Source organism: Drosophila eugracilis, unplaced genomic scaffold (assembly GCF_018153835.1).
Source record: "Drosophila eugracilis isolate 14026-0451.02 unplaced genomic scaffold, ASM1815383v1 contig_1963, whole genome shotgun sequence".
Classification (NCBI taxonomy): Eukaryota; Metazoa; Arthropoda; class Insecta; order Diptera; family Drosophilidae; genus Drosophila; species Drosophila eugracilis.
Window position 1 is genome coordinate 670,936 of NW_024572825.1, and position 13,290 is coordinate 684,225.

Below are 13,290 nucleotides of genomic sequence, written 5' to 3' on the forward strand. Positions count from 1 at the left end.
AAATTTGATTGCGGTTTAGCACCCTTGAAAAGGTATATGTATATGTTAGGGGTTTCAAGAGACGAAAACACTTAATATTATCAGCTATATAAACAAAAAGTAAGCAAATCGTTTTTATTTATAAATATATTTACTGACAGCCAATAAACCAATAAAATGTACAATAAAAGAAACGTAAATATTCCCAACTTTGTAAATTAAAGCTTTTTAAATAAAACCCAAAACAGGACAGAGTAAAAAATGTAACAAATGTGTTTATTTTGGAGTCATTGTTTTCTCGTACATACATTTTAAAGATAAGCCTAATTTTTATTTTAACCCTTAAAAAGTGCCCTTAAATTTTTAGTTTTGTTTATGTTAAAAGCTGGGAGAATCATTCCTCTAATACTTCTGTTGGTAGGCATCGCCTACGGTGCTTATAGAGTCCGGCGTATTGAGAGAACTTCTTGCCACAGGCTCCACATGTGTAGCGCTTCTCAGTGCGGTGGAGGTTCAGATGGGCATAGTAGGCACTGCCCACAACAAAGGCCCGGGAGCAGTACGGACACACCTTGTCACGGATGTTTAGATGGACGCGCAAATGCCGGTCCCTTTCGTGTGCCGTAAAAAAAGCCTTGTCACATCTATTGCAGGGAAAATCCCGCTGGTTCCTGTGTCGCTTGGTATGCTGATTCAATTTGCTGGCATTAACGAATCCTCGGGCGCAATGCTCGCAAACGTAGGGCAGTTCTTTGGTGTGACTCCTGTGGTGGACCCGCAAGGATGTGGAGCTGAAAAACTTCTTTGGACATTCGGTGCATGCGTGAGTTTTCTGGCCTAAATGTCGTCGCAGATGGGCCAAAAGGCTGTTTCTCAGTGAAAACTTGAGACCACAAATGTGGCATATGTTTGCCAGGTCATGATCCTGTTGCAAATTCTCCTGAAGGGATTTCCTACCTTTACGCCGTCTCATATAGTAAAAATCACCGTTCAGTGATTTATCCACGTCGCCATGGACATTCTTTTCATGCTGCAGGTAATCTGTACGTCTCTTAAAGGACTCTGTACAACTGAGGCACTGAAAGGGCGCCACGTGAAGTTCCAAGAAGCGTAGCTGTTCATAATACTCATAGTTTGGGATCCACTGCTCAGATTTCTCATGGGCCGCAATTCGGGCCTCCTTGCAGTGGCGATACTGGCATCGAAATTCTATAAGGCGACTCTTCAGGCGTTCCACCGTCATCTGCAGATTGAAATCTTCCTGTAGTCTGCTACACAAGGATTCCAATTGCCGCTGTCGCTGCTTCCGTTTCGTATAATCAGGATGATCGGTGCACCACAGCTGCGCATATGCCTGGTAAGCGGTTATGATCTTGAGATTGCTATCTCGCTGATTAAGGCTTTTCTGCATTTCGGAGCTAATGGGCAATACGTCATCTAGAAAGCGAAACTCCTCAAACAGGTTCCATTTGGAATCCTTATCCTCCTCCTTTATTTGCCTTTTCCTCTCTTTGCGATAGTACTTGGTGTAATCCGTGATTTTTCGGTGCAAAATCTGCCAGCTGATTCGTTGTCCAGTTGTATTTAGGTTCAGTTCCCCCGAAATGGCATTCCATGCAAGTTTTCGTTGTCTTCGGGAATGGTAGTCTAGATGATTGGGATCCCACAGGCACGCATGGAATCGATATTGTCGGACCAGATCTTGAGCTTGTTGAAGAGTCAAACGAAAACGTGGTCCCCTCTCAAAGGTGTCGCCCTCAATTAGGTTTAGGGGGGTGTGTAGATCGTAAGGATCTTCCAATTGGGCAGCGGCACAGGCATCAGATAGATTTGGCATTCGAGAATCCTGGACATCTCTTAAGCCTATTCTATTCTCTGCAAGGTCCTTCAAAAATTTGATGTTTTCAAGGGGTTCCTGAAGTCTTTCCTTCAAAAGATTCATCGATTGTTGGCTCACTTTTTCAACTAGGGTTTTCTCCTCATTCAACATATCCGCCAAATGTTCCTTAAGTTCCTGATTTCCCTCCGAACCATCTACCTTTTTTTCCATTTTTATCACTCCACAGGTATTTTGAACATGTGTTTGGTGTCCCACCAGATTCTCAAAGATCTTTCCGCACACAGCACACACATAAGGGTCAATGTGCTTGTGCAGGAACTCCATTTCCGCGTAGTGCTCAAACCCGGATACAAACTCCGACTGTTTTTCCTCTACTACGCTTTGCAGATAGCACATCTTCTCCAGGCGATAGCGTTTTCGCAGCGATTGCAAACGTCGCTGAATGACCACGGGCGATAGGCTAATCCCCGAGAGTTTTAACGCCAACTGGAGACCCAAGAGAGCGTCTTGTCGCTGGCGTACGGTCTCTGCGCAACGCATCCGCTTGTGTGCGTTGTGCCACAGGACTGGGTAGTGCTCGTAAAACTCCAGAAGACGGCTGTTCTCCCGGGCATAGTGGCGTTGCCGTTTTAACAGCGATTGCTGTTCAGATAGGAAGTTCAGTTGATCAAAGTGTGCAAACTTTGCATTTTCATCCAGTTCGCCATCCGCTTCCAAACGCTCCCTTTGCTTAATAAATCGCTGACACAGCGTCGATACCCTGATCCGAACTTCCGTCATGCTAAAACTCCGACCGCAGTAGGCACTCCAGGCTTCTGTGATCCGACTCCAGGATTGGCGACACAACTCCATGTTGTGGAACTCCTCATGCGTCTGATTCCAAAGACAAGGCTCAGATCGATAAAGGTCGATAAGGCGGTTCACATGTTTCGTCGTAAGTCGCTGGCCCTCTGGAACAGGTGAGATCTCCTGGGAATGGATGTTAAAATCAGTGTTAGGATGCAAGAGCAATAAATTATGGTTTTTAATAATATGTGTTTTAAAAGATTATTTTCCTAATATCCCTAGAATTCTCTGCATACAAATTTTTTAGATCCCTGAGGATGGAAACTTTACTTTAGCAGCCAGCCATCCCCATTTCAACGCCAATAAATCGCGAAAAACCATGAAGTTTACAATATTATTAAACAAAAATTTGGTTTGATCTTAATATTATTTCTTTGTCAGTAATGTTTCGTAATGATTGACAATGTTTTTGTAATTAAAATTTTAATTTATACCAGCATCAGACTGTTTTTTGCGAATTTCTGTTTACAAAAAGTCAAATAGTGTACAAAATATGTATCAGATTTCCTACTGCCAGAAGAAATTACTCAAAATGGATGAGGTTGCTGAATACTCCGGTTGGAGATTTAATAAGGGAGACATCTATCAACCACAACAGCTACTGCCCTTATTAGAGATTTTAGCTTTATTGGGATTTTGCACAAGTTCTGCAATATTATTCTTTTTATAGAAGTCACTTACCTGCACAGTAGAATCGGGAATAGGATAAGTTTTTATTGCTGCATCCCAGGCATCCGCTGATTCTTCCGATGTACCGATCTTTACATTTTCCAAATTATCTTTATCAGTTTGTTTCTCTCCTTCAATAACTGCAACTATCTCTGCCTTTGCTACCGCATCCTTCGCAACGGCATTTAATTGCGAGACAAGTTGCTGCTTAAGTTCATTGTCCTCGCCGTTCGTTCGTTGCTCCGCTAGCACCTCCTGCATAAGCTCATCCTCGGGAACGCCACCCGATTTGGTTTCTTCGAAACTATTAGCTTCGGGGGCCTCCCAATCGGAATGCCATACGAACATGTGCTCCGGAAATTCGGAAAGCGCGCACAAAGGACGCTCCTCGCACAGGGAACACTCGACGCCATAGAGTTCGCCAGCACAATTCCACGTGTAAACTCTGCCGCACTGCTGACGCATCCCCGCAATTACCCTGCGCAAGTGGAAGTACTTTAAAAATAAAACAAGAAGAAACCTGTGTCATGTTACTTGGTTAGCGTTCTCTTTTCTAGTTTTTCTAAACCTTGTTCATACACACACACGGAGAGGCGGACTCAGCTTTTGACCCTGATCAAGATTACTTCTACCTCTTACACACTTCTCAACGAATTCATTATACTTTTACTCTTCGGCGAACAGGTATAATAATAATAAGCTTGCAGATTGTATTCCTTCAAACGTCATTGTTTACATTTGGTCTTACTTGACATTAATATGATTTATGGTGTTAACGCTGAATAATTTCAATTAGAATGATCAATATGACTGCGAATGTTTACCCTGAGGAATTTCATTTCAAAAAGTTGCTTACTTGATCATTTCATGGACTATAGTTCGGTAATGGGGTTTTCGAGTAGAGCATATTTATGATCTTGGACCAAATATAGTTTATACATAATTACATTTGTATGTACATATGTATATAGGATAAGGCCATAATCAAGGGTTGGATAACTCCCCACATTCTTAGATGGATCATACTAATTCATTTGGAATTTTAGAACTGAAACTCAAGTGATTTGTCGATTCGATTGGTATGTTTATGTTATATGTAATACACATTAGCGTTCTATAAGAGGTACTGCTATTATTTCGTGTTCGACTTAAGACATTTTCTACATAGGCCATTGCACTGGCTTAAATACAAAAGTATGGACATACTCGTACATATGTACATATATATGTATCTACTTTAGCAGAGACTTTGTAGAAGTCTCACGTTCTGGGAGAGAAAAGATATAACGCTTCTTAAGTATGCTTACCTGTGGGCTCCTTCGAGGGCGGTTTCACTTTTAAAGCCGATCGAAAATAAAAAGCAGACAACAATAACAGCAGCCGTAATAACGTCTAACGCAGTGCAAGGTGTAATCCCCGAGCAACTGAAGCGGCGACTACGGCTGCGCGGCGATTTTGAGTTGAATTGGACTCCAGTTGCGTTGGCATGAAAATTTAATCGACTGAAATCGGCGTCTTAGGTTGTAAAATGGAAACGCCAATAGAGGAGGCCGAAGAAGACGGTGAGAGCTGGGGCAACAAACTCGAACCTGGCGCATTAAAATAACAGTCACACATTTGGGTACACACAATCCTACATTGGCATCTGCGTCTACTTTTGTCTCAAATTCATGGGCGTAGGTAAGGGGTAACCTCGAGAGAATTAAATTATGATATGTTAAGAAATTTTACAATGATCAGTTTTTCATATTTAATGAAAATAAATTTGCAATGTAACTGTAATACTAAATAGTAGTTTGTGTTATTCTTTCAAACATAATTCGGCGCTTCTCTGATAGCTATCGCTTTAAAATTATGATTTTTCGTAAATAATATTTGTTTTATTAGGTAATATTTTATTTTCCATAAATGTTTAGTGTCAAAACAGTCTTTTCTTAAAATTCTTTTTAAATTCTTCGACCTATTGACGGTATTAAAATTGGCTACGGCCATGCCCGTTCAGCTGTAAGGTCCCGTTTTTAGCCAATATGCTTTGCTTCTCACCTCTTCAGTTTAAACGTGATCGCTTTTGTGTGTGCGTGTGAAGAGCAGGTAGCACAATGCTGTTGCAAATAAGGGTAAATATCGATACAGGACTGTTAAAAAAGATTGATTTACTTGAATTAAATTAAATTATACCTTGATTTTTTAAAAACCTTGAATTGAACTACAACCGGGTAGCTTACTTTGGGAACACATTTTTTACTTCTAACAAAACCAAAAAGAAAAGGCGAATTTTTCTTAAAAATCACGTTGTAAGGGGCTTGTAAGGAAATAAGCTACTATTTTGATATTGATAATTTTTTTTAGTACTCACAGTTCTAGTAAAATACATAATTTGAGCGCATGTGAAATTTGTTGTTATATCAGTCAGTTTTATTTAAAAAAATATAGTTAATATTAATATATATTATAAATAATTTAAAATTTCTTATTAAATAAATACATTTTTTAAAATGAATTTTGTTAATCTATCGATAATATTTAATAAAGTCTTTGAACTAACAATCGATAGAATTAGCGATTGTTGGGCATTATCGGTTCACTCTCGATTGCAGACAAACGCCATCCAGTATATGCTAGCGATAGTTTTTTTTGCCATACCTATGCTTTTGTAAAATTATTAAAATATGGCCTATTTAGAAGTAATATATATGTATGCATTGCTTTCTTAAAACGGTGGCTATGGTGCGTAATTAAAAACTCCTTTAAACCAGAATCGTCTAATTCAAGGTAAAAGTCTGATACTCCCCACACTCAGTACATTAAGTACAGTCAAACCGGACTGTAGTTACTTCAACTGAGATCCAACCATATAAATGTTAAGAAAGGAGGTAAAAAAAACTGTATAGTGAGGCTTAACTTATGTATTTGATCATTTGAAACTATTTCATCTTGGTTTTGAAGCTCATGGCCCAAATTCCGCCATGTTATGAGCTTATTCTTTTGCACATATTTAACACATATTATAAAATCCTTTTAGCCTAATTTGTATATTTTTTAATTTTATCATAACAGTGCATAAGAACAGCTATGGATTTTATTTCAGATTTAAAAACCGCCAAGATGTCAGATTTAAGAAGTTGGCAAAAAAAACACCATAATGAAATTGTAGTTCCTAATATTATTATTATCAAAAACGTAATTAGAGATTTTAATTTCTTGTTGGCTGTAATTTACTTACTATTTTTACCATTATTAATATGTTTGTGATTTTTCTATATATAAACCAAAACTGTATCATTGCATTTTCAAATATGATGTCGAAATATCGAATGTAATACCAATTTAAAAAAAAGGTGCACAAACATTGAAAGATTGCACATAAAAAAGTATATTTACTGTAAGCATGGGTATTTTTGGTATTTTTCTTGGAACTTTCCGAGAAGAGTCCCCCTTATACACATTTATTTTTAACATACAGACAATTATACAAAAGAAAAATATAAGTCAATTTAATACGACACTTAAAATGTTTCGCTATTTAATGTATGTTTGAAATAAGTTTAAATTTGAAAAAAATTTCGGCGGTATTTATAAGATAGTAAAGATATCTTCGACTTCGAAAGACTCCGATACTTAATCGGCACTATCGACTGTGCCTTATCCGGCCGATAACAAAACAAAAACAAAAAAAAACATAAAAACATAAACATAAACAAATACAAGCACAAGGAGCGAGCGAAACGAAACTACGACATGGGTTTTCCGCGCATCCTCAGCAAGAACAATAAGATCTACACTAAGCTGGGCGAGTTTTGTTTGTCGGGAGATAGCTTCTGGATTGTTTGCCACACGTGCCAAGAAGAGCTGCAGACCCAGGATCAGTTTTGGAAGCACATACAGGATGAGCACAACTTCTTGCACGGGGTTACCAAGGTAGGTTGTGTGTTATTTTATTGGTAGAGCGCTCACAATTCCTACCCTCTTTGCAGCAGGAGCACAGTCGGACCTCCAGCTACTGCCTAACGGATGTGGAAGCTGCGGCGACGGTGGCCACTCCCGGTGGTAGCTCACAACAGGGCGCGACGGCGGTTAATGTGCCCCTGGCCCTGTATCATTGCTCTACCAAGTATTCTGACGAGGAACAGCGTGAGGTGGAGTTGCATGAGCAGCAGGTTCAAGTACAGCAGGTGCAACAGCAGGTACAACAGCAGCAGCATGCACAACAGCAGCAAACGCACCAGCAACACCAAGCTGAACAGCAAGTTCATGAGCAACTGCATCAACAGAGGGATGTGTCCAAGGAGCTGGTCGAACTGCATGCCAATGCAGTGGCAGCTGCCGCAGCTGTGGTTTCTACTGGTGAGGAACGCACCCGAAGCAATAGCGGGGTCGATATCAAGATAGAGCCCGCCAGTCTCTCATTAACACCCGAAATGCAGGCTGCTGCAGCGGCTGCCGGGACCATTTACCATCTGCCGCAGCTAGTTCCAGCATCTGTACCGCCTCCGCCGCCCACATCAGGATTTGTCAGTGTTAGCGCCAATACCAGCACCTCCAATACCGTCAGTAACACGCCGCCTAATGTGGTCCAGCAGCAACAGCAGCAGCTCAACATGTCTGTAGTTCCTTCGACGGCAATGGCTGCCGCTATTCTGGTCGCCAGTCAAGAGCAGCTGCCTAAGGACTCTAACAGCACGACGGCCAGCGCCGGAAGCGCAGTGTCTTCGGATGACGGAGAACGCTGGTACGTTTGCGACTACGAGACATGCGGTCTGAAGTTCAAGTACAAGTCCAGAATGGAACTGCATCGGGTCGTGCACAGCAAGGAGCGGAGGTTTAACTGCGAACTCTGCAGTGCCTCCTTTAAGCAGTCGTGCAACTTGTCCACGCACCGGAAGAAAAAACACGCGCTAAGAGGCATCAAAAGCGAGATACTGCCGCAGCGCTTTTAAGTTGTAGCTTGTACAGCTCCAGGCTTAGTATCCTCCATTTAACACTTGTTTAGCTCACTGTAAAGCGAGACAGTCAGTAGGACTAGATTCTAAACGGAACCCCTTATTAGCCCTTTTCCATAATTTCAAACTAAGTTTAAAGGTAACTGAAAAACTGAACTGCTACATGCCACACGAATAACTAATCTTTTGAATTATTTCGTTTGGCACGGCGATTACACAGAATCCCAATATTTACAGTCTTACCTAATTGGCTATCGCTATATTTAAAATGCTCTTTATAAGGTTATAGGGTAGATATCCTGTGACCCCAAGATTCGAATTTCGGATGATTGCTTTTAAAAGGGATATTTGAGGTACTTCTCTACAAATCTAATTGTAAATTTAAAACTTTCCCACTGCAACACTTATAGGAGGCAAGCGTTCTATATATATTTATATATATAAATATTATTTGTATCTAATGTAGGCTTAGTTCCCCTTGTAAATGTAATGTTAATGTTTTAGCGGGGTTATGTTAACCTCTCATTAACTTTTACGCTCTAGATGTACATGCAATATTTTATATACAGGGGGTCTCAAAAATCTCTAAAGATTTTTGAATTGAAATGCAAACAAAAATCGGTCGGTGTCTTAGAGCTTGTGGAGTTTTTACTGTTTTACAGAAAATTTATTTTGATTTTTGCCAATTTTTAGTTGATGAGATTTCTACGACACCTCGATTTGACTGGTCGAAATTAGGTTAGAGGAGATTGCTGAGACCCGGATAGTGGCTAAGACAGTGACCAGTTTAACAGGTTATTCTTCGTCAGTTGTTCAGTTGTAACATTCAATAAATATAAATGTTCTGAGTCTATAACGGTACCGGTGGTATATGTTTCATAAGATCAATCAATCAAAAGCAACCAACCAGAGCATTAAAAGCAAACCCAATTGAAAACGAAAATACATAAAGAATACCTTACAAGATGTTCTTAATTCGAGTTTTTTATATTTGTGGGTGGCTCTACTTGTGTGAGTGTTTTAATGTGTTTTGTGTACATGTCACATGTCTAATATTCCTAATAAAACTCTTGACATACGGTCATCAAATGGTCACCTTTACAAGTCTTATCCAAGCCTCCAATTGAAATTCATCGCGATCCTAAATTTTGGCGTTGGCAATGCAGACAAATTCATATGTGTGTATATTATTTTTTCTGATAATTTAGTTAACAAGAAGGAATTTACTTTACTTTTCTAAATAAACATGCTATTACCATATGATGCAACACGGTACAAATGGCTGTGCCTTTTACATTAAGTTTTTAATACCTTCTTAAGCAATTATATGATTCGATTATTGGTATGTTGACCGGTAGATATATATATGTACATTAAATATTGTAAATTAGTACATGTACATATATTTATACATATAAAGGTCAATTAAAAGTTCCCAGCCGGACACTAGAATTACAGCTGTTAAATAATTTTTTATGAAGCACCTTTTGTTATTGTCAAAAAGGCATTAAAAGGAGTTTCGTGTGTTGATAAATGATTTTTTGAAGGGAATACAGAAAAACGAGGTGAACGTCGAGGAAAAGTTATAGATATCAGATATCGTTCATGTTAATCACGTTTATTTGGGTATGGGAATGCTCTGTATTCTACATGCAATCTTTTTTTGTCCCAAAAAAAACATACATATGTTTAGATATGAACAAGCGTAGTAAGGCTGAGATATTGCGTTGGGCTTCAAAGCGCCTGTATTTTAGGATACGCAAGGAATAATTTTTATTGACTTTTATGACATTGAAAAAGGATGGACTATAAATAGCGACTATAACGTGGCTAGCCGTTGGCTGATTTATAAACGCCTGTATTTGGATATGTATCCAGTTTAACTTTCATGCTATCTCAGCCATACCGTCCCATTGTTTTAATGTTTAAAACTATGTCGCCTTGTCGGATTTCTGTTCTATGTTTAGGCCTTGCAGAAGCTCGTTGTTTTGGCATCTGGTAGTGCAGTCTTCAGCAGGGGCGCTTGCCAAGGTGGCAGCTCTGGAAGCGAACAGCTGTGGCTCACCCTTGCGCTTTTGATGACTGATTCAGCTGGTTACCTCATTCGATTACACATTGTGAATAATAAACATTCAGAGGGAAATTGATAACACCAAGTCTATATTCTGGCAGCAATACTGTTTTTACCATCCGGTAGTGGTACTAAACAGAACTGCAAAATCTCTAAAAAAAAAAAAAAATCTCTCTTTTATTATAGAAATAAAAGCTTTTTTAGAAATAGTTGTGAGAAAATGTACAGATAAATTACAAAAATGATAAAATGAAAACAAGAGGAAACGCTATAGTTGAGTGCCGCGACTATAAGATACCCGTTACCGTTTTCCACAATTTTAAAATATTCTTTTTGGTAGTGAAAATTCCCCAAGCGCCACTTATTATCGGAGAAAGCATGTTGAGTAACTGATGGTGACGTTACTACCCTTGTGAGGCCTTATAACTTAAATTTCTTCATAAGTAGCGAAATAATGTTCCGATTTAAAAAATCTTTGGTAAATCGATAGATATTAACAGAAATAAGTTATACAAGGTGAAATGTTTACATGGCAGGATCGCCATGAAATGTAAAACAGACTTGTTGTACTCGGTTTTATTCTTTATTTCAGGGAGCAGCAATGGTGCCGCTCCCAGGCTTGAATTGAATGTGTTACAATATTCTTTTAAGTCTAATTAAGGCTAAGTCTCGTTGCTGCGCTGCTCGCAGGCGGCGGCAGAGAGACGGCTATCTATGTACTTAAGTATATAAACAGATGCCCTCTTATGTGAGGAGCGCGAGGGGTATGCACATGCGGTCCGTTCATGCAATTATGCCGACGCTAGCACTTTCTGCGAGTAGCCTAAGCCATAGCGATCGGTTCATATTTCGGCCACTTGGGGTTTATGACCGGGACCATGAATTATGTAAACACTGCAACAAAGTGTTACAGTGCGTACCCTTTAAGAACTCGGTACAGTGGGTATTCAATATTAGTGCATTCTACATCTCCCTCCTTTTGAAAAATAACGTAATATTATGAAGTTATTTTGAAAATAATATTTAGTTAGTAAAAATTTGTATGTGTAACTATGCATGGCCATACTAAGTACAATTTATGAAATAAAGATTTTTAATCTATCTTTATGAACTGTTTGTTTCTTACTCTTATTATTTGTTATTACTATGTTATCTCTATCTCTTAATTTCTGATCATATAGTAGTTTATTTCTATTCTTATTTGCTTCTAACATAACTCTAGTTCTACTCTCCTTAGCATAGTCATCTATATTATATATTGTTTCTACGCTATCTGTGCTATTAAAGTGTTTCTGTAAATTACCAGTAATAGTGTCTTCTTACTTTGGCCAAAGTTTTTGATAAGCCAGTGTAACCTCCTTGAATTGGATCATCATAAAATTTAGACAGAATAGCTTCTTTGTCTTTTAGACTTTTTATTTGGGTCACCGGGTTGAGTAGCGCTACTCTTAATGTTTTCAATATTTTATTGCCCATTACTTTGAAATTATCTATTGAAGTATGGTCAAAGGTATTTTCACACGGTGCCATTTTGGCTGATTTTATTTATAGCGGGTTGCAGTTCGAGCCTTTGGAAAAATGGACCTAAGTCTAGGATTCCATTGGTATATAAATCGCTAACATCATATCTTGCAGTAATTTTCCTGCCATGTTTAAATAAACATAACATATCTTTTACATGCAATGTCACTATTTTACGTACTCCGTCATTGTTTATGACGTCGTATACGTTGGGCTTAGAAGCTTTTTCAATAGTTTGCTTAGGCAGTTCTATTTCTTTATTTTCCGCGCGGATTTTCTGTCTATTTTGATATCTTGTAGTGACTTTATTGATATTTCCAGTTATATTTTGTAGATCTTTGATTGTTATTCTTGATAACGCATCAGCTACAAAGTTATCTTTTCGCTTCAGATATTCTTCAGTGAAATTATATTCTTCCAGCTCAAGTCGCATACGCGTTAGCTTAGAGCTTGGATTAATCATTGAAAACAGGTAAGTTAAAGGTCTATGATCAGTCTTGACAGTAAAATGTCTACCATAAACATATGGTCTGAAATAAGTTATTGCCCAATGAATTGCTGTCAATTCTTGTTCTGTTGTACTTTTATTACTTTCGCCCTTAGTAAACGATCTTGATGCATAAGCAACTGGAAGTTGAAGTCCATCATGGTTTTGAGCTAAAACCGCTCCTCATGCTTGCTTACTTGCATCCGTTATTATGCAAAACTCTTTGCTGAAATCTGGGTATTGTAATAAATTCGGATTTATTAATGCCGATTTAAGGTGTTCAAAGGCATTCTGGCAATCAATTGTCCATTCGAATTTAACATCTTTTTTACATAATCTTGTTATGTGACGAGAATATTCGGCAAAATTTTTTATGAAACGTCTATAATAATTGCAAAATGCAACGAATCTTCTAGCGCTGTCCGCATCATGAGGGACTGGGTAATTCTTGATGACGTCGTATTTTTTGTCATCTGGCAAGATTTCTTTATCAGTGCATTTATGTCTCAGAAAAGTGACTTCATGCATGAAAAATGAGCATTTTTCAGGATGTAACTTAAGGTTGTATTCCCCACATTTCTCAAAAACATCAGTTAAGTTTTTAAGCATATGTTTTTCGGAACAACCTATAACTATTGAGTCATCCATATAAAGGAATGCTTGTGAAGGTTCTAATCCAGAGAATGCAATAGTCAGCATCCTCTGAAATGAATTAGGCGCTATTTTTAAACCGAAAGGTAATCGTGTGAAACGATACGAGCCATTGCTCGCTGAAAATGACGTTATATCTCGTGAACTTTTTTCAAGTTTAATTTGATGAAAGCCAGACATTAAGTCCAGACATGAGAAATGTTTCGCTCTTCCTAGTTGATCCAAAATATCATCAATTCTAGGTAGCGGGAGTTTATCCGACAACAGTTTTTTATTAATCTGACGA

At 38.5% G+C, this 13,290-nt stretch overlaps 2 protein-coding genes across 4 annotated transcripts; one reads left to right on the top strand and one right to left on the bottom strand.

Moving 5' to 3' along the window:
• Positions 1–234: 234 nt before the first annotated feature.
• LOC108102413 lies at positions 235–4,716 on the bottom strand. Of its 2 annotated transcripts, none has more exons than XM_017207378.1 (3): positions 4,642–4,716; positions 3,347–3,829; positions 235–2,788 (listed from the first exon to the last, which is right to left on the bottom strand). In XM_017207378.1, exons 2-3 carry the CDS (start codon positions 3,797–3,799, stop codon positions 374–376), a joined length of 2,868 nt encoding a protein of 955 aa, XP_017062867.1. In that variant the 5' UTR covers positions 3,800–3,829; positions 4,642–4,716; the 3' UTR covers positions 235–373. The 2 variants fall into 2 exon arrangements, with proteins under 2 accessions (XP_017062867.1, XP_017062868.1); XM_017207379.1 differs by having other exon boundaries at positions 3,347–3,812; positions 4,642–4,714.
• A 688-nt stretch (positions 4,717–5,404) lies between these two features.
• LOC108102415 (AT-rich binding protein) lies at positions 5,405–9,240 on the top strand. Of its 2 annotated transcripts, none has more exons than XM_017207381.2 (3): positions 5,405–5,451; positions 6,423–7,252; positions 7,309–9,240. In XM_017207381.2, the coding sequence occupies exons 2-3, from the start codon at positions 7,073–7,075 to the stop codon at positions 8,269–8,271; spliced, it is 1,143 nt and encodes a 380-aa protein (XP_017062870.1). In that variant the 5' UTR covers positions 5,405–5,451; positions 6,423–7,072; the 3' UTR covers positions 8,272–9,240. The 2 variants fall into 2 exon arrangements, with proteins under 2 accessions (XP_017062870.1, XP_017062871.1); XM_017207382.2 differs by having other exon boundaries at positions 7,312–9,240.
• Positions 9,241–13,290: the final 4,050 nt, after the last annotated feature.